Genomic DNA, 21,670 nt, shown 5'->3' on the forward strand with positions numbered 1-21,670 from the left:
TGCCTGCCTCCAGAGGCCTCGTGTGCAAACAAAGGTGGATTATTTGTCATGCTAGGGCTGGGTTCTTTAAAGGGTACTGGAGAAAGGAAGCTCTAAATACTACAGAAACCTTTGAAAATCTTAGTTGCAAACAATTACTGCTCTTCTGTCTTCTTGCCTTGACTGAATCTCTATATAATCTCTGTTATATAGACTTTTTATAATCTCAGAATAATTAGGGTCTGTCTCTGAGATAGTTGACAGACCCTAATCTGTTAAAAAAAAACATCTTTCCCTTTTCTTGGACATCTGACATCATCCAAGAAATAATATTTTTTACAATGCAGCTTCAGCTAACACCTGTGAAGACACACAGCTAAATAATTAACCCCTCCAAATGTCTTTCTCTCTATTTCTAACCAATACTGCATAACTTTTCATTCATGAATATTGGTAATACTCACACCAGGAGATGCATGTTCAGAGCTAAGGGGAATTTTCTCCTTTAGCTAAATTACTCCAAGAGTCAATGCATATATCAGTGCACAATCAGTTACCTGCTATACTTTCAGTGGTGCATCTGGTCTCAAATAAAACTCATCCTTTCTTTTTTAATTTTTTTTTTTTTAGATTTTAGGGAATTGTGGCAGAACAACACACAAATCATTCCATGGCTCCAGTGAAATGGGCATCTTGTCTCCCATGGTTCACATTGTTTTGCAGAACTCCTTCATGGGGATGCACAGCTGGTGCTGAAATAAATCACTTGGAGTACTCTCAAGTTGTGTTGCTGGAGTCCTACAGGAATCTTCCCCATCAGAATTTTCATTACTGCTTGGATGAGGGGCTAGGAAGGCAGGTATGGGAATTCTGTAGGATCCAGACTGGGATAGAATTGCAAGCCAGTTGACCAGGTTGCTCTGTTACAAATGAAGGGACCATTTAAAATCAGGAAAAAGGGGTTTGTGAGCCACTTTATTCCTCACATCAGTGTCTGAATGTCAGATATTTCAACTACACAGCAAGGATGGGAGATGACACAACCAGACTTCTGTCATGCAAATGAAAGCCTGACAGGACAATGAGGGCATCGGGGCTTTCAGCAGAACCACGAGGCCCTGAAACCTCCAACCTCACTTCCAGACTGTGCCCAGCCCAATTAGGGCTCTGCAGATGGTGTTTATTTCATTGGGTACATGTGTGAGAGCTCTGCATTTGGGATGCTCCCTGCAGGCACAAATACTGCAACAACTGCTTTTATTGTGGTGCTGTATCAGAGATAGCCAGGCATTAATGGTGTGCAGTAGGATCCTGTAACTGCCTTTAAACGTTTCCTTGGAAATGGGCAGATATTTCTCTCCTTCACAGCACAGATGATGCAAGATGATCCTGAGAAAAAGGATTGGGGTTAAACCATTGAGTTTGCAAAGGAGGAGGTTCTGGTGGAACTCACAGCCCCCATGCTTGGGTGCTTTGGCAGCAAGAGAGAGAAGGGATGGGGACTCCTGAAGTGCCTGGATCACATCTCCTGTCAGTGTCTCCTCCTTGTAATTCCTCTGATAGTAACTGGCTTGATCCTCAACTATCCTAAATTGGGAACATTATATATCCTAACTGCTGGGAGCATTACAGAATTTTTTTTTACATTTTTTATATATATTCTTTTTAATTTCTATTTTTTACGTGCTTGGGGCAACAAAAAACGCTTAAAGATCCTCACAAGGACTGCAGAATAATATATTGAAATAGCACATTTCTAACCTGTGTTGTGGGAATTGTGGATTCGATAGATAAAAGTATTCCTAAGAACTTACTATATGGCATAAGTGGTGAAAATCATAAAGCCCAGAAGAGAGTAAAGAGCTGAAATGAGCTCGAGGCTGTGCCTCAGTGTTATTGTGTCTCATCTGAGCCACACAGTGACAGTCACCACAGAAGCTGTTTTAATGACAAGAGGGTTAATGACAAAAGAAACAGAATTGGTGGCATTTTCCTACGCTGAACTCCAGGGCTCGTAGGTGGTTTAATCAGAAAGGGTTTATCAGGTAGGATCCTGGAGAATTTGGTGGCTCTGGTGCAAGCAGGGAGGTTCTGTTTCTGAGCTCTGCTGTTCCTTGTTTGCTTTGGACCCCAGCACTCAGGATGAGCTGATCTCATCCATAAATTTTGGCAGTTGGCACATGCTGCTCTGTTTTTTCCTCTGAGGACTTTGTGAGATGCAAGACACACTTCAATTAAAAAATGGCAGCTTAATGTGGTTATTTTTATCAAAACAAACCAAATAAGATCTTTGTAATACACAGCAGTGCTTAATTTCTTTCTAAAACTAATTAAAGTTTTGGCATCCACTAGTGACAGAAAAGTTTGGACAGTTTTAACCCCAATGGCTCCATTTATCCCTCATTTATTATTCCAACAAAATCACATTTTGAAAGGAAAAACAAACTAGAAATTATTAATGCCAGAGATGCCAGGAAATGGGATATAAAATTGAATCTGGCCCACGTGGATGTGGGATGTGTGCTACCACCACGAAAGCCAAGTGGCCAACTGATGTCCACCCCTGCAGCTAGGTGGATGTACATGTCTGAAATGCCATTCCATGTCAGAGCATCCAGGGAGGCTGAATGAATCTGTCCATGATGCTGATGAGCATCTTGTGGTCAGTTTTCCTCCTGGGCACCATTTTGTTACTCAGATTTTTGTTAAGGTCTCTTAATAAGCTTTGAATTTTCTCTAAGTGCAGAGATGTGAGAATTCCTGACAGGAGAGCGGTGTCATGCAATGATCAGTTGCTTGTTTCCCAAAAGGCATTTAAAATGTCAGCTGTTATTTAATGAGAAAAGCCTCATGCCAAAAAGATAATTTCCTTAAGGAGAACGGCTGCAGCTCTATGAATTCCATGCTGTGAGCTGATTTCAGGTGCCATCAGCTAAACCATCCCAGGTTTTGAAACCATCAGCTGAGCACTGAGGTGGTTCTTTCCTCTGGAAATGAGTTCATCTGGCTCTGACTTGTCAGAGTCACATCAGAGAGGCTTGTGGTCTGTAGCCATGCTTGGGTTGCACTCCTGCTGTTTTGGGATCATCATCTTTAATTACCAAAGGGCAGAGAGAATGCACAGGTGAGGAGCACAGCTTCTTCCTCTGCTGCTGATGCAGACAGGACAGACTGCAGGAAATCTGGGGTCTCCTGCTATTTTGAGATGAGATGGAGTTATTTATTCTGCATTTCTAATGCTTGGACATAGGATCATCTCCACAGTGTTGAAATTTAGGGTTATTAAACTGTGAAAGAGCAGAACTTCCTGCCACTGCCTGCTCTGCCATCTTCTCAGTCAGGAAGAGCAGTGACTGACAGGAGAGTGTCAGGAGTAGTCACTGGGTTGAGCCCTGCAGGTTCCACACCAGTTAGGGATGAAGTGTTGGTGGGAGGTTCCCTCTCCATTCAGCAGGACACCTCTGCCAAGGATTTTGTGGGGACAAACACATCACTGCTGCAAAATGCACCCCTGTGGCTTTCCCATGGTCCATGAAACTGAGAAGTTCTCCCTTTAGTGCAAGGGGTAATCCAGGGAGGAGCAGGGAGACATCCCAGGAAGATCCAGCCATGCTCTGGTGGGAATCTGCATGTGGATAGAGATGGAGCCAGGAAAGGAGGGACAAATAATTCTAACAGGAGCCAGAGCCATGAGAGTTATGAGACCCAGAGAATGAAAAGTGTGCTTCACAAAGTGGTGTTCTCCTCCTGCTGTGGTGCTGAGGGGTTGGGGTCACTGCAGTCACCCAGGCTGTTGGTGAAGGAGGGTTTCCAGTGTGTCAGACCAAGGAATGGCAGTGAAGATGATGCCTTGGAGTGGCTACCTAGAACAGAGGCCAGACAAAGTTAAATAATAAAGTGGGTATTTATGAAAGGCCTTTAACAGGCACGCCTTGGGCAGTGCAGGAGCCTTGCAGAGGCTACACCCAATATGGATGATGGTCACGAGTTCTTTGGGCAGATATGAGTTTGGTCCATTTGCATATCAGAGGTTCATTCCCCAATTACAGCTTCAGGTAATGAAGTCACATTGCCCCACTTTACTCCCCCCATAGTTCACTTTTGCTTATACTTTTCAGGGCCTGAGGCTGTAGGCTGTCCTTGGGTTCAGAGGCCCAGAGGAATTGTTTTATCTGACCAAAGTGTGAAGACAGTAGTTAACACTTTATTTGAAGTGTAGAGTTATCCACTGTTGTAGCACAGGATTTGAAAAATTTAAAGGCTAAAATCTTAAGGCAGCATCCCCCCCTTTAGAGGCTTGACAAGGAGAAGCTCAGAGCTCAGGTGCCAGCAGCATCAATTCCTGCTGCTTTTCTTGACTGGAAGGATGCTGTGATCATTTTGGGAGTGGAGTCTCCAGCAATCTCTGCTTTGCTTTGCCAGGACCTCTGTGAAGACCCCCACCTGCTTGTGGATGGAATGAGCTCCCACGACTTCCACCAGGGCAAGCTGGGCAACTGCTGGTTTGTGGCTGCGTGCTCCTGCCTGGCTTTGAGGAAAAGCCTCTGGCAGCAGGTGGGTGATTGGTGTGTGTGGTGCAGGAAATAAAGTGAATAAACCAAGCTAACCTTGGTTGTTTTTCTCCCTAGGACTAACAAGGGGTGAATTATGCTGGATTCAAATCTTCCCTTTCTTTAACATGTTCCAGGGCAGCCTGCCCTGGCAATAAACCTCAGCACAGTGCAGTTGGTGAACTTCCCCTTTGTGAAAAATGCCTATTTTATGATTGGCTTTTCGCAAATATTAAAATAAATATTATATGTGTTATGTTAGAAAGTTATGCTGTATTAATTTTCTTAAGTAGTGTCTTAAATATAGTTTTAGGTTATAACATAATGTTAAAATAGAAACTATGTATGTGGGATATTTTTTTAAAGAAAGGAATGAGGTACTTGTGCCAGATAGCAGCCACAGGACACCTAAATCTTTCAGAGAAAAAGAATTTATTGCTCCATTATCAGAAGAAACTTCTTCCCACCTCGCTCAGCCCTGAAGACGCCTCAGGATTCAGAGGAAGAAGCTGACATTGACCAGACAGAATCCTTTGTTTGAATGGAATTTATGCATCATGGATGAGATGTATGAGGGCAACAAGGCTGGTGAGGGGCTTGGAACAAGCCCTGTGAGGAACGTTGGAAGGAGCTGGGGTTGTTTAGCCTGGAGAAGAGGAGGCTTAGAGGTGACCTTGTTGCTCTCCACAACTTCCTGAAGGGAGGTTGTAGACAGGTGGGGTCGGTCTCTTCCACTGGGCAGCAAGTGACAGAACACAAGGACACAGTCTCAAGCTATGTCAGGGAAGGTACAGATTGGATATAAGGAAAAAATTTTTCACTGAAAGAATAATAAAATACTGGAATTGTCTTCCCAGAGAGGTGGTAGAATCACCATCTGTGGATGTGTTTAAAAAAAAGACTGGACATGGCACTTGGTGCTATAGTCTAGTTGAGGTGCTAGAGCATAGGTTGGACTTGATGATCTTAGAGGTCTCTTCCAACCTCATTATTCTGTGATTTTGTGATTCTGTATGAATATGCAACAGGCTGTTGCTTTTAAGGGTTAATCCTCTGTTAACCTGTGTCCTTTTTTGGGCTTATTTTGCCCAGAAAGAGGTACCCGGACCGTCCGTAACTCTTTGTTTTTATTGTCTCGCATTGTCCTAATCCCAATTGTTCACATTTTTATTACTCTAATTATATTACTATTTTTATAACCATTTTATTGCTATTAAACTTTTAAAATTCTAAAACCAAGAGATTTGGCGTTTTTCACACCCTTCCATGGTTTCTCAGGTGATTCCGGACTATAATGAGCAGGAGTGGGACCCCAAAAACCCAAGGAAATACGCTGGGATTTTCCGTTTCCGCTTCTGGCGCTTTGGAGAGTGGACAGAGGTGGTGGTGGATGATCTGCTGCCAACAGAGAATGGGGAGCTCATCTACTGCCGTTCCAACGTGAGAAATGAATTCTGGAGTGCTTTGCTGGAGAAAGCTTATGCTAAGTACGAGCTGGTTTGTTGTCCTTGTACTCCTCAGTGTTGTCCCTTTGTCTGATTTGTCTTTCAATTCTGTCAGACTTCCCATAGGTTTTAGTTTTGCTGCTGGTAGAGAACCTAAAAAAGACTGAAAACTCCTTCTTTAATCTCTGTTAAAATCATATATGACTGCAATACTGTCTACTTCAGCAGCCCAAATCCTTAAGGATCCTAGAAACCAGGGAAGATTTATCTGCAGTTTGCTCAGGCTGTTTTGTTCTGTTCTGTTTTCCCCTTGGTGAGACACAAACATGTTCCCTACATTCAAGCCAAATTAGAGCACTTGTTCCAGCCCCCTGTAAACTGAGAATGTTCTGTGTCGCCCCCAGGCTGGCTGGATCCTACCAAGCCCTGGATGGAGGCTGTGCTGCAGAAGCCCTGGTGGATTTCACTGGAGCAGTGGCAGAATCCATTAATTTGGAAGAGGGCAAATATGGTGAGGTTATTTCTGAGCAGATGAAGCTGTTTGAAGACTTGATGAAAGTGTATAAAAGAGGAGGGTTCATCAGCTGCTCCATTTCAGTGAGTACAGAGAGATGGATTTTAATGGTTTATTTCAGTGAAAATATTCTGAAAGAAATACCATTATTAGGATATTGACTTTGTCCTTCCTTTGCATGTTTGGAAAAGCTTTGTAAGGAGAAATCTAGCAAGTGCTTCCAACTCCAGGAGCCACTAAATACAATCACAACTGCTTGTGCTGCCACTTCACAGTGTGTCTGAAATTCTTTTTTCTGAATGGTCACAGTTGTGAATTGGCTTAGTTTACAGAGCAGATAGCAGCATTCAACTGCTTTATTTCTTAGACAAATCTCTTTAGAGAAAACAGTTCTGGCACAGAGCTGCTGAGACTTCTTGACTTTGGTTGTGTCAGTGCAGCCCAGAGTAACAGTGGAGCTGAGCTGAAAGGCTGAGCTCACCTGGTTATTCAGGTAATACTATTAGATATTGAATATATTCAATATAGTCAATATATTGAATAATCTCCCCACTGGCATTAATCTGCAGACCTTGCCTCTGCTGGCTCATGGGGGGCTCAGGTAACTCAGTGCCTGCATTAGGAGCCCATGGCCCTGAAGTTCCCTTAGCCAGTAGAGAGGGGATGGTTTCCGAGGAAGATTTACCCCTCTCCAGTCCTGTGCTAGAAGATGGATGAATGACAGCTCCCAAAGGATGCTCTGGGCTTCACAAAGCACCCACGGTCCAGCCCCTGGCCACAGGAGGCAAACCATTGACAGCTGGACTGAACTCTCCTTCTGTAAGGAGGAGTAATTAACTCCATTGTTAATTGTAACTAACTCCATTGTTAATTGTAAGAAACTCCATTGTAAGTCTGCAATGTCAGGCCCTGGCTGGATAGTGCTGAAATCTTCACCTTGTCCAAAGCTGTTATCATATGTGAAGGGCTAACAAACTGCAACGACACCTGAATATTTCCTAAAAGATTGCTTTTAAATGATTTTTAAAATCATTTATTGTGAACCATTAATCCAGCAGCCCACAGAAAAGGGATCATTTTCTAAGAGCTGCAGGGTTGGCATCTAAGTGCACTTCAGCATCTTCCAACCACAGCCCCTGCTTCAGTTTAAGGCCTTAGCTAAGGCTGATCTTACTTCAATCACTTAAACATTTTGCTTTAATTTTCCTGTCTGTGAATGAAGATGATTCATTCAGAAATTCTTGCAAATATGAAGAGAGTCGTGGAATTGTCAAGAACAGCAGAAAATCAGCTGGTTTTGGAGGTTCCTGAGAATGTTACCTGATCTGGCCCTGGCCATGCAGTGTCCTGTATCAGGGCCTGGCACCAAAGAGGAGCACCTGGTGTGGCCTCAGCTCTCTTCACAGAAAGCAGTAGGCACAAGCTTTCCCAAATCCACACAGGATTTTTCCTGGGAAGGCAGTGAGAAGCACAGAGGAGAAGAGAAAACAATTCTTATCTCTATTGTGTGCTCCTGTTGTTTTTGCACATGTGGAATGTGTTAGGAAGATTGTTTACCTGAAGTGATTTGTCAGTTGGATTCTACTGAGGATTGTTTTGATTCCTTGGCCAATTGGCTCAAAGCTGTGTCCTGGCTGTCTCAGACAGTCACGGGTTTTTCTTTAGTGTTCTTTAGTATCTCTTTAATATAGTACAGTATCTCTTTAGTACAGTTATAATATAGTATTAATGTGATATAGGTAGTTTTAATAAAGCAGTTGTTCAGCCTTCTGAATCAATGGGGTCAGATGCCAGTCATTTCCCACGTCGGGGGTGCCCTGAATTCCATACACCTGGTACCTTCTGGGACACAAACTTTACCCTGGGATAGAACAGGGCCTGTCCCTTCCAGCAACATCAGGAAACAGCTCAGAAACAAAAGCTTCAAGGTCTTTGGGTTTTGTTTTACCTTTTTTTTTCATAAGGCCTGAATTTTTATTTGAAAGAATTCCATCTGATTTGTTCAGAGCAGGCTGGCATAGCAGACTGGTGTGATTTGTTACTGCAGACATTGTTTCCAGAATGATGGGCTGCTCCCAAATGCTAGAGCAGTTCTGTTTCTTAACAAGAATTTGATGAGGTGATTGACCTGGATACAGGGAGCTGTATTTTAAAAAGCAATTAATTAGGCAGTTGTAATGCTTCCACTGATTCCTGGCATTATGTTTCTGCCTTCCAAATTAAACACAAATGCTTCTAAGCATTTATTACAGAGAGGCCATTCCTAAGTTTGCCTGCATTTGTCACTTTTTGATACAATAAACACCCCGTGGAGCTTGCTAGGTGTAGAATATTTAATACTCAAGGGGCTTCATTGCTGCCTTACAAACATGTCATCATTTGCCTTGGATTACAGAATGGCCCTGAGCATCACCATTTGGAAATCGGAACAGACAGGAGATGCTTCACCATCTCATTTGAATAACGAAATAAATAAGTATCTTCAGAATGAGGTGGGAAAGGCCAGCAGTGAGAAAAGCCTGGGGGGTGATAAAGGCAGCAGGAGAAGTTACAGACTCCTGTGCTGTCAAGGACTCCTTGTTTGCTTTTAGTTGTGAAAATGCCAGTGAAAGTGTTACACTGGAGGGAGCCCAGAGCCAGGGGGATGTCAGCCAGGCTGGGGAACACTTGAGCTGATTCTCTGGGAGCTCTTGTTGGCGAGGGCACAGAGGCCTTGGTGACACTCTCACAGTTGCCAGCCCATCTGTCAGTTCCAACTTAATAGGAATAATAGGAATTCTCCTTCCCCCCCCACCCTTTTTTTTTTTTTAATGTGATTTCTTACCTTTGGGGACTGAGCGCTGTTGTATCAGTGCAACATTTGCCTTAGGACAAGGACCTTGTCTGTTTAAACCAGTTAAATTTTGAAATGGGTAAAAATATCTGAGGAAATATTATGTGCTTTTCATACCTGTGGTAAGTCTTTGTTTATATTTAAATATTCATATATTTGTACTAATATATTAATGTGCAATGATAAAAACATATTTATAATTAAATATTTACATTAGTAACAACACGAGGCCATACCTCTTGCTCTCTCCACCCCAGCCAAGGCTTGATTGAGTATTAATTAAGTAATTACAAGTTTACACACAAGGATCTGCACTAAGTCAAATCTTCCTCCCTTGATGTCCAAGGGAATGAGTGTTTCCAGGCCCTGTGGGTGATAGCCCATATGGGTGATAGAGGAGAGAGACTCAAGGGTGGCTTGGTTGGATTCAGTGAGGGTGAGGAGAATCTGGATTCAGGACCATCAAAACAACTCCAACATCTTTGTATGGTGCTGCTTTTTTGGATTCAGATCAGGAGATTTGGATGCACTAAATGAAATTGTGCTCTTTTTCAGAGCTCGACTATGTTTATGTATTCTTAGATCAGCATCTGATCAGGCCTAGGTCATCAAACAGGACAGTTTAGGGTTAGTTTAGGGACAGCCTGATCATTGCTGGAAACTGGGATTCTTATGGGAGTTTATGATGAGCAAACCCAGTTCCCAAAGCATCCTACAGATCTTCCCTTTGCCACATAAGAGAGCCCTGCCAGGAGTGAGTGAGGTACAGGGCAGGCTTCATAAATAGCTTGGAAGCCTTTTTACTTGTGCCTGTGCTCTCCCATTTTTACCCACTGCCAGTAGTTCTTCCTGGGTATCATATTTATTCCAACACAAGAACAAGCATTGGATCACCAGCAAAATTCATGAGTGTCCAGGTGAGGACACCCCAGACAGTCTGGGCACAGCCATCAGTGTCCAGAAGAGCCATTTGGTAGAGATGCCAAGATTTTGGGAGGGCTGATTCTCCATCAGCCCTGTCTCTAGCTCTGAGGCCAGGAGGAGACAGACTGGCTGCAGCAGGCAGGATTCCCCTGTGCCCTGGGATTGTCTGGCACTAACAACACCACACTAGTGAGCTCCTAGTTCTGATTCCCAGTGCTGTTATTATTATGTACAGTAAAATCACTCAGGAAGAGAATGAAAACCAAATTTTTCTTATCTTTCCCCTTGAACGTGGAGCTGTCAGATTGTCAGCACAACAGGTCCCCATCCAGGTAATAATTGATATAGACTCCATGTATTTCAGAAGGCTGATAATTTCTTTATTAAGAAACCCAGACTTTTTATTCCCTAGTTTGCTAGGGAATATACTTCTTATTCCCTTTGGTCCTTTAGTTAAACCACCATCACCATTGGCTAATTAAGAAACCACAGCCTGCAAGGGCTGTGTGCCTGAAGGGTCTGTAAACAAATCTCCATAACACATTCCCCATGTTCACAACACCAGGTGCAGCAAGTGAAGATAAGAATTGTTTTGTAATTGTAATTTCTCATTCTTTTCTCTGATCTTCTCACAGCCCTTCCCAGAACAATGCCTGGGAAAGTTGTCTGTTTCTCTCTGTGGCCAGAGAGCTGCTGCCACATCAGGTTCCTCAGAGATGAGAGTTCTTTTTGTTTAATTGTCATTTTTCATGCCCAAGGAGTCCCCTGGGCGGCCCAGTGAAGCAGAGACAGAGAAGGGGCTGATCGTGGGCCATGCCTACTCCGTGACTGCCATCAGGAAGCTGCGCCTCGGGGAGAGCCTGGTGTTCTCCTTCAAGGCAGAAAAGCTGTTCATGATCAGGCTGAGGAATCCCTGGGGCAAAAAAGAATGGCACGGTGCTTGGAGTGACAGGTAAGAGCTGCAAACCCAGTGTCAAAGGGTGAAGCTGTGCTGCGGCACTGCAATTTGTGGGTAAACACTGGTGGGACACACCCATACTCACAGATGGCTAAACCTCTGTGCCATTTCTGCCCATTTTCCTCTGAGAAAATGAGTATGTCCTGGAAGTGTCCATGGCTCCCTGGACCTTATTTACTGTTTATATCATTCTTCTGGCCCACTGGAACATGGGAAGAAAAATAGCTCAGGAGTCAAGAACATGAGGCTCGTTCCCAGCTTCACCACCAAGTGTGTCTGTGATTCAGTTTCTCATCTGTCATTTCCAGCTGCTGGGTGTGGTAAAAGTCTTGTAGATAATTTAAGTGACTGGTGAAAAATGCTGTAAAAGTGCCATATTTGTGATTTCTTTCTAATAACTTTCTAATGAATTTTCTTTCTAAGCCATGGGCTTAGCAGGTAGCTCCACAGCCAGAGAAATGGTTGCTGGAGGGGATGTCTCCTATCATGGGTGATTTATACACGAAAAATATGTGACAGTTCAGCTCTGGGCTCACCAGCTAGCATTTAGTATTTAACATTGCAGTGTTCTTAACAGCAGCCTATTAATTTCTTATAATCCATGCTTTAGCTAGCAAAAATCTACTACTTTCAGAGAGATTGGTCTGGGTGAGATGCAGAGAATGCACAAAAGAGCTGCTGTGTCTTGTTTAACTGAAGCCCCTAGGGTTCTCCAGTAGCCTGGCACAGCTGCCACTCATGCCAGCACTGAGGACTCTGACAGTGGCCCATGGCTTTTGGTCTAGCAGAATTAAATTGACAATTTCCAACTAGGTTAAGAAAATGGCTGTTAGGGTGAGCAGCCTCCATCCCGCCTTCCAGCCTCCTTCAGCTTTAGCTTCCAGGTGCTTTTGGAGGGGCAGGGGGGAGCTGTGGCTCTGTTTGTCTGGTGTAACCCACCAGGAGCAGGGTTTTGGGTTTCAGCAGGAGGCTGCTGGAATTTGGGGTCGGTGCTCCCCTGCAGCAGCAGGTGCCTGCAGGGGCTGTGTGCCTGAAGGGTCTGTGCACTGCAATATTCCTCTGCAAACTGGACACTGTGCTCTGGCTCCAGCAGTTTCTTCTCAAAGGCCCCCCGGGGAAATCTCAGACCTCAGGCCTGTTTTATTAAGGTGATTAAAAGACAAAGAGAATACTCTAGTCTAAGTGAAGCGTTCAATAAGCTCCCGAGGAGGAAAACCAGGTTTCATTTGAGGGGCCTTCAGGGAATGGAGTCAATCTCCTGTGACCTTGGAAACCAGCTGTTTAAGTGTTTAAGAGTCCTAATGGAGGGTGTGACAAAGGAAATCAATAAAGTTCTGCTCTAGTTGAGCCTATTTCCTATTAATCTCTTTCTTTTTTAGTAGCTTTCAAATCAATTAATGTTTTAGAACTCCTCCTGAAAGCCTCACACTTTCATCAATATCATCTGCCCTTTCAGTACTCTAATATTCTTTTTAAAACCATGGACCAGGAGAGATTTTTACTGCAATTTTTTTCCAGGTGAGGGTTTTTATTTTAAGTTATTAATAATCTTTATTGTTTTCAATTTTTTTTCTCTCTTTTTTTTTTTAATTATTTCCTTTTAGTTCTGAAGAGTGGAAGAAAGTCAGCGATTCTGAGCGCAAGAATTTGGGGCTCACTGTTGAGAATGATGGAGAGTTCTGGTGAGTGGGAGTGACGAGGAGGATTTGGAGACACTGGCTACACTGAGTTACTGTCATTAATCTGCCATTTAACAGCTTCAAAAACAGATGGGTAAAGTTATGCCAAGGTCTGTTTCTTTCAAACTCCCAAGGGATGACAGGGAAGAATAATAAGAATGGATTTAAAACTAGTAGAACAAAATTAGTAGCCCTCAGAATCTATTACCTATATTTAGGATAATCTCTCAGAAACCAGGAGAATATGTACTGGTTTACATGACACAGTGCCCAATATTGAGCACTGTTTAGACCAGTTAAGTTTTGAAATGGGCAAAAATATCTGAGAAAGTACCATGTGCATTTCACACTCTTTTTACTGAGTATTATGCCTGTCTGTAGGTCAGCCATGGCTGAGGCATCTAAAAATAGAGTTGCATCCAGTGAATTTTGATATTTGTTGGTGTTTTCCAAGTGTTCATTCTCTATACAATGTCTAGAGCTCTATTAATTTTGACCTTGCTTAAAGCTTAGATCCTTAGCCCAGCAGCTCCTTCAGGAGATGATCAATATTGCATCATGTGAGCTGGCAGGGCTCAGAGTGAAAATAATTCTATTGGCTTTGTCAGGGCTGGCAGCTGCAGGGTTTGGCTCTGGGCCATGAAGAAGCCAGGCCATGATGGTAATTCAAAGAGCCAAGCTGGTTTTCAGTTGCTCTGCAGTCCAGCCCATTCCTTTAGCAGGCACAGGTGAGATGGGGTTAAAGAAAAGCTCTGTCCAGAGGGCAGATGTTTGAGTTGTGCTCAGAGACAGATGTGAGAATAAGGACTGTAATAATGAGGAGTAGATCCTGCTTTAATTGCAGGTGATCTCTTTGGCCTTTGTAAAATGTGTTATCAAATCCAGCCTGGGAGGTTCAAGCAGTCCTTTAGGCTTAGGAGATGCAACAGGACAGATCCTGATCTGACCAAACACTGAGTGGTGCTGCTCTGAATTAAAACTCTGTGATTGTGGTTTCATGAGTATTTCCACATGTAAAGCTTTCCAGTGAATCAGTTTGTCCCCTGGACAGCTGAGCAATGCCTCCTCTTCAAATTACTGGAAGATTTTGTGTTTTGCTTTGGCTCTTTGTGTGAATATCACTGTTTGTTCTTAAACAAACCATTGACTTCCCTGGTGTTCCCTGGAGCAGGATGACGTTTGAGGACTGGTGTAAGAATTTCACAGATGTGGACATCTGCAGGACTGTGAACACCTCCTGCTTCAGCCTCCACAAGACCTGGGAGAAGGAAATGATATATGGGGCTTGGGCAAAGCATCCAGAGCCCCTGCTGAACCGATCTGGGGGCTGCTTTGATAACAAAGAGACCTTCCTGCAGAACCCCCAGGTGGGACCCCCTGTGTTTTGTGAGGTATTTGATAAAAGAGACCTTCCTGCAGAACCCCCAGGTGGGAGCCCCTGTGTTTTGTGAGGTATTTGATAACAGAGACCTTCCTGCAGAACCCCCAGGTGGGAAGTTTTGTGAGGTATTGAAGTGTACCCACTTTAGCTGGGGCTCCTGAAGTATCCACCCTGTTTAGGAGTTGGCAGTGACTACAAGACAAAAATCTCATTACCCTGTGAGTGTACTGTGTACTGCATGTTTCAGTGACTTTGGTGCAATTTCTCAGAAGGGTTTAGGTCTTTATTTAGGACTGATCATGCTTGGGGCTGGTGAGTCACACACACACGACAATTACTGACGTCTTGCCTGGACTTCTTTCATTTTCCCAGTCATAGAAAGGCAGCAAGTCTGATTTTCTAATGACAGAACTCACTTAACCCTGTTAAACAGCTTGGGGATTTGATCCACTGTATTTAGTTAGTATCCCTTGGCATTAATGTAAGATTCTGGAAGTACCTGATCTCTTTCCCAAACTCACCCTCTCATCAGCATTATGGAATTTTCTTTGTCTCATCCTACCTGGTCCTTTCAAGCTATTCAGTTGATCTGTTCATCCATTCCTACTCCCTTTCCCACCTGCCTACCCTTCTCTCTCCCAGCACTTGCAAATTCAGACCTACAACTTCTGTTACTGTCTGTGGGGTCTGGGCACTCACTCTGGCAGTTCCTACTTTGAGAATGGATCTTTCTGTCTAGATTAATTAAAGATTTTTTTGCATCTGCTTCTCTGCACTTGCAAGGGAGGTTTCTGCCTGCAGCCTGTGTTTTCAGAGCAGGATGCTGGAGCAGTGCAGCCTCTGCTGCTCACATCAGATCTCAGGTTCCCAGCTCACCCTGCAGTTCTTCACTGCTCTGCCTTCTGTCAGTGCCTCATTTCCAGGGGGTGATGTAATTCAGGTACTGCCCTGGGAGATTCTGGATGTGTTCCAAGAGCTTGTCTGGTCTCATTTTTAAGTGTTTAGCTGTCACAGAGAACAAAATGCACAGTTGCAGCTGAGTGCAATGCCTGATGGAGTGGAAGGCATTCCAGTGTTATCTCTGGGCCAGTTGATTAAAAGGCTCTTAGCAGCAGTGCTGGAACACATTTCTGTTATCTTAGGGCCATTACAGGTTACTGTGGCACACCCACCATAATCTAGAGATAATCTCTCTGTTCTCCTGGCACTGAGGCCTCCTGTGAGGTTTATCTGTGCAGGGAGGGATTGTGCCACTTCCAGTCCCTTCGATAAGGCAATTGCAGCCAAGTATTTGTGTATTCAACAGTCACCTGCTGACTTCTAGATCATTACCCATTGGGACAGCTGAAGTGCCATCAGAAGAAGGTCACAGCTGCAGAGCTGTCACCAGACCACGAGGACTTTCCTGGTTCCACTTGTTGCCCCTTCCACCCCTCCATGGCCTTGGAGCACCCTGGGCTGCCTGGGGGGGTAACCTGTGTATGGCTCAGCAGGGACAAGAATTAAAATGTGCCTTACTGGGTGTTGCTGCATCTGAATATCTCACTTTCTAGGTTCTCTTACAACCCCTGGGACTCTCCCAGGGCCCTGTGCTTTCTCTGCTGCAGTAAGTGATAAAAACACACATCAGAGCTTGTGATGGGGCCTTGCCCAGCAGAGCTCCCAGGCAGAGGGATGTGGATGGTTCTGTAGCCAAGGCAATCTCAGTATCTACCTCAGAGCAAAGCTCAGTAATTTGTGTTTTAGCAGCAGTCAAAGGAAAAGGGAGGGGGGAGTTGAACCAATGATGAGGTTCCTCTCCATGCTGCCAGGGAATTTGTGCTTAAATCAGAACATGTGGTGCACATGGTACCCAGCTGTGTACTGCTGCAGGTTTATGTTTCTATTTATTTTCTTCACATTTAAATGTCTTTGAGGATGGGAGAGTACAGCATCTGTCCATTATTGGGGTAAATAATGTCCTCTTCCCTCCTCTGGTCCTGACAACTCAGATTTGCCCTCTGCATGCACAAAGCAAAATTTAAAGGAGTCTCTAATAATGAGCAAATTAATTAAATTCCTTATCATATAAAGAAACACCTGTCTGACCTTCTTTTGTTCATATTTATGACCTGGTCTGGTAGTGATTTTTAATAATGTAACTGTTCAAGTCAGATTTAGAAAGATGGGAACTGCTGCTTAAACTTGAGATAAATTCCTTTGATTTGTCTTAAACCCAAGGTGACTCGAGTTTACAGTAAACAGGTTGGATAAAATATCTGTCTGTTAGAGGTGCAGGAGTCCTTCTTAGCTGTTTTTACTGGGTATTCAGGAAAACTGAGAAGTCAAAAATTAGCATTCCTGTCATTCTCACATTAAATAGGAACTGCAGATGCAGAACAAAGTGCCTTTAAATAAGATTTGAAAGATTCCTTCATTTGCAGGCCCTATATAAAGATGTTTGAAATTTACAGGCACTGTTTAGTTAAAAGGAGAGTCAAAAATTATCTAAGACCCCATGTGGAGTCTGTTGGTTTATTTTTTAATCTCATTTCTAATTTATAGCTAAATAAAACTTAATATTTTGTCTTTTGCTTTCAAGTGAGGCATCCTCCTGCTGACTCCAGTTATTTTATAGCTTTGTCCCAGGCTGTCTTTTATGTGAGTTCACAGAATCAGAGAGTCATGGAATGGTTTGGGTTGGCAGGGACCTTAAAGCTCATCTCAATCCTCAATCCACCCCCTGCCCTGAGGGGGACACCTTCCACTGTCCCAGGGTGTTCCAAGCCCCATCCAGCCTGGCCTTGGGCACTGCCAGGGATCCAGAGCCAGCCAGAGCTGCTCTGGGCACCCTGTGCCAGGGCCTCCCCACTCTCACAGGGAAGAATTTTTTCCTAACATCCAGTCTAAACCTACGTTGCTTCACCTTAAGGTCATTCCACACGTCCCATCACTAAGATTACCACTTTCATCAATACCTTTTATTTACCTGATACTTTCGATTTTAAGATCCTTATTATTAGCATTCATTTTCCAGCTGTGAATTGTTGGGAATGTCTTTTCCACGGAGAATTCTCCTTCCTCCCCCAAAATGTATTTTCATTTGTCTCCTTTATACAAACATATGTCTTGGTTTGAAAAGCCAGGTGTCTGCTAAGGAAGCAGGAGCCTCCCCTGAAATGGAAAATATAAACCCCCTCCCTGTGAATTGTTATAAATTTGAAATTAAGGGGCTCTCAGGCAAAGATATGGGAGTAGGAATAACAGCTCCTTACTAGGAAAACTAAAAATAAAAATACAAATGCAGTAATACAAAACCAACCTCTGCCAGAGTCAGAGCAGGAGCTGCCCCGCTGTGGGTCAGGGTGGTGGCACAGTCCCATCCCATGGTGGCTCAGCCCTCCTGCAGGGCCAGCTGTGCTTCTGCTGGAGCAGGGATCCTGGACAAGGGTGGAATCTTCCTCTGAAGCTCCAGGGCTGCTGGAGATGGGCCTGGAATTCCTCTGGGAATGCAGGGAGCAGAAAGCTGCTCCTCTGGGAATGCAGGGAGCAGAAAGCTGCTCCTCTGGGAATGCAGGGGGCAAAGGCTGCTGTGCTGTTCCAGGGTCAGATTGTATCCAGGTAGGAATGCTGGGCTCCTGCCCTGGGCAGAGCATCTCCCATGGGATGATGGAATTTGATCAGCCCTGCAGGGACACTCAGTGGCCATGGACAGCAGAGATCTCCTGGAGGGAGGATTGGCTGTGGGAGAGATAAAGAAAAAACTGCCCCATGAACAGCAGAGAACTGCCCCAGCTCTGACAGATGGCATAGAATACACATCCCCGTTTTCAACCTAAAACAACATATTTCCCTGGTGATGGCTTTACCCTCAGCCTCCCGAGGCAATTCCAACAGCTCTTCTCTCTCCCCCCAGTACCTCTTTGATGTTAAGAAGGCCCAGGACAAAGTGTTGGTGTCCTTACAGCAGGAGGATCGCCGCAAGTACAAGAAAGAAGGGAAAGGAGACAACATCACAATTGGCTTTGAAATCCTCAAGGTAGGCAGCCAGCTGTGCTCCTGGTGCACAGTTTGTTCAGTTTGCTCAGTCCTGCTTCACCCTGACAGCGAGATCTTTGGCAGCCAGAGATCTATCTCAAGATAGGTAGATCTAGGTAATCAGTTGATCTGTTCATCCATTCCTACTCCCTTTCCTACCTTCCTGCCCTTCTCTCTCCCAGCACTTGCAAGTTCAGACTGCAACTTCTGTTACTGTCTGTGGGGTCTGGGCACTCACTCTGGTAGTTCCTACTTTGAAAATGGATCTTCAGATAATATACCAGGATTATCCTGGGGTCTGGCTCTGTGCCCAGACTTTGTGTGGGTACTGCACTCAGCCATGGGAACTCAACTGATTTTAGTTCAGCTCAAACTCCGTTTGAATAAATTTCATTTATTCAAACTAAATAATTTTTGCCCCTTGCAAAATGATTTAAAGTGTTTTTCCTACCCCAAAACTTTCTAGAGAAAGGCAAAATTATATCAATACTTAAAACATGGAGGGTTTTTCTCCTTCTTCTGCCTCCATTTTACCAGCAAATACAGCCAGGAGAATGAGGTTGAAAAGTCTGCAGTTTTTCTGTTGCCACTTAGAGAAAAGTATTTTCAAAAGCTGGACTGGTGAGCAGGAAATGAATATATGGGAAAAGGAACCACAGGGATCCCAAAAGGTAATTTAATTGCACTCTCAAGGCAAATTGAATAAAATGAAAACACTCAAACTCAGAGGAGGGAAGCAAAGAAACAGCAATTTTTCTACTCTTTCACTGAGGGTTGGGGTAGTCCTGTCATCTGTTGCTACAGCTCCTGGGACTACATTAAATCTATGGCCCTACCCTAAAAAAAAAAGTCAATTTTTAGCAGTTGGTTAGATCTGCTGACATCTGCATCACACCTACTCATTTGCCAATCACCTGTTAACCGCATATATTGAAAAGTGCAGAAAAGCAGAATAATTTCCCTTGCTCATGCCTGTAATTTGGAAAGGCTTTAAAAAGAAAATCACACCTTCCTAAAAGATTCAGTGCTCTATTTTTATTTCTGGTCAATAATTTTTCTATTTTAGATATATTCTAACACACCAGGCTCATTAGCATGACTAAAGGGCTTGGGAAGAGAGCTGTCAGAAAAGAGTGAAGGGCTGCCTTTGTCCCAAGAGCTGCTTGAGAGAGGGGCTTAGATTTTAACTGAGCTCTGGCAATACCAGTCCCCTGGAGGGGATGTTAAGAATTAAGCACAACTTCAGGGCTTAGAACAAAACATGCATGGTTATTCTGTGGCTTTTGTATTCAGGAAAGGGCAAGGAAAACCCAGCTGTGTGCATCTGGACTGGGAGCCTGCTGTGAAAGGCTAGAGAAGGGAGGCAGAGGGATCTTGTTGTAGTTGAGACAGTCACAATACAAAGCAACACTCTCCATTTCCAGAAGGCTTCCAACTTTTTTTTATAGCATGCATGCTTTTTATACATTCTTACAAAGCTCATAACTTTACTCATTGGTCAGGAAAGACAAAGTGCCTATTGGGATAGGCAGCTGCAGGTTTCTCTTATTTATCCTTCTTTCTTTATGGTTTCAATGTCAACGACCTTGGTAGAGAATTCTTTCAGGGGTCAACATGGATCCTCTTATCAAACTTCTGTCTGGCTGACAGAAGTCACTGTAAAACCTCTTCCATGGGATCCCAGCCTTGCCTGAGCAGGTGCAGTCCTTGGGCTGAGTGTCCATCTCTGCAGCAGCATCACATCATCTCTTTCGGTGGGCTCCTGTCTTTGCCAGCCCCAAACTTTCACCTGCCACAGCTTAACTGGATGAGAAAACACTTGCCAAACGATTTGTCTCGTTGGGTGAAAAGCTGTGTGGTGCTCAAAGAGAACCCTGCCCTTAGTCCTGCTGTCCCTGCTGGCACTAACCCCTCTCCTGCTGCAGGTGGAGGACAACAGGAGGTACAGGCTGCACAAGCTCACAGTGCAGGAGAGAGTGGCCACATCTCCCTACTCCAACACACGCAGCGTGTTCCTGAGGAGGACCCTCCAGCAAGGCCGCTACGTCCTGGTCCCAACCACCTACATCCCAGGTGTCCCCACAAAATTCATCCTCAGGCTCTACACAGATGTCCCCTCAAAACTCAGGTGGGTACCGCTCACAGCTGCAGGAGATAGATCCTCCTTGGCCCACAGGCTGCAGCTCCATGGAAGGGGTTGCCAAGTTGTCCTCCAACTCCCTGGCTCATGTGGCTCCAGAACTGGGCCCAGGAGACATCAGGAACACCTCTGAGAATATCCAGGTTTGTGCATGGTCAGGAAATGTTTAGTTAGACTCATGTTGGATGATCCAACATGACCCTTTTTAGTTCAGTTCTTGTAGTGGTCCCCAGCTCTAGGTCAGGACACCGAGCACTGGTGCTTGTGGCTACAGCTGATACTTGTTTCTGTGGCCATCTCCTCTGAAAGCAGTGGCTGCAGAAAGAGTAGAACCAGTGCTTCATGAATCAGGACCACTGCATTTATTTCTTCACTTGATAGTATTTTCCACTATTTAAAATTGGGGTTTTTTTCCAACACTTTTGTTTCCATGCAAAAGATAACACAAATTTGTTTTACTTTGCTTTGCTCTATTTTTATTTCTTACATCTCTCATTTCTGCACCACAGAATTCAAAAATGGCAGATGAGGAAAAACTACAAATCTCATGTTCTAAAAAAGCCAGATTTCCACAACCATTGATTGTTTGCTTGACATTCTTTGCTTAGGTTGCTTTTTCCATGATTTTTCAGGGAGATGAAGGCAGATAGGCCTAAAATGACGTGTTGGAGTCTCCTTTGTGGCTACCCACGCAGAGTCACCCAAATCAAAGTCCACTCTGCAGAGGGTTTGCAGAAACAAGACAGATCAGGAGGTAAGTGGAAAGAGAGTCTGGAGGAGTGGAATTGGCTTTTCAGTCCTCTAAAGATGGTTTGGGTTGATATGTAAGCAGTCAGAAATTATCCAAACAGAGGATTTATGGGATTTGTTTTTCCATCTTGCTGTAAAACCTGTAAAACCTGCTCCAGTGGAGAGATCAGATGAATATGGGGATGCACAACAGCAAGTTATGGGCAGGTCCATAACTGGGCAGGGTGGGCAGGAGTAGCCAGACCCTCCTGAGCAGCTAATTGTGGGGATTAGCAAGGTTCTTCTGTCAGGGCTGTGTATTTTCTGAATGGAAAATATCCAGGAAGCAGCTGAATGGCACAGACTCACCTAGTGTGTTACATTTACCTCATCAGAGCACTTTAGGGAGGACTTTTTTGGTTTTCAAACAGTCATTTTCATCTGGGTAAAGTAGAACAGGGGTTAAATGCTTTGTACATGACTGTGTGTCTGTCAGAGGAAGTGTCCTGAAGGACACCTAA

At 44.1% G+C, this 21,670-nt stretch overlaps 1 protein-coding gene across 3 annotated transcripts in view; it reads left to right on the forward strand.

Annotated features, from left to right (window-relative positions):
- Window positions 1-21,670, forward strand: part of CAPN6 (calpain 6) — a 54,102-nt gene that overhangs the window by 25,870 nt on the left and 6,562 nt on the right. For all 3 annotated transcript variants that reach the window (XM_038122846.1, XM_038122847.1, XM_038122848.1), the window contains 9 exons: window positions 4,402-4,533; window positions 5,808-6,016; window positions 6,379-6,571; window positions 11,004-11,197; window positions 12,808-12,885; window positions 14,054-14,249; window positions 18,159-18,281; window positions 20,206-20,408; window positions 21,053-21,174. In XM_038122846.1, coding sequence (XP_037978774.1) covers window positions 4,402-4,533; window positions 5,808-6,016; window positions 6,379-6,571; window positions 11,004-11,197; window positions 12,808-12,885; window positions 14,054-14,249; window positions 18,159-18,281; window positions 20,206-20,408; window positions 21,053-21,174 — 1,450 coding nt within the window. The remainder of the gene's footprint in view (window positions 1-4,401; window positions 4,534-5,807; window positions 6,017-6,378; window positions 6,572-11,003; window positions 11,198-12,807; window positions 12,886-14,053; window positions 14,250-18,158; window positions 18,282-20,205; window positions 20,409-21,052; window positions 21,175-21,670) is intronic.

The sequence above is a fragment of the Motacilla alba genome, chromosome 4A, assembly GCF_015832195.1.
Source record: "Motacilla alba alba isolate MOTALB_02 chromosome 4A, Motacilla_alba_V1.0_pri, whole genome shotgun sequence".
Lineage (NCBI taxonomy): Eukaryota > Metazoa > Chordata > Aves > Passeriformes > Motacillidae > Motacilla > Motacilla alba.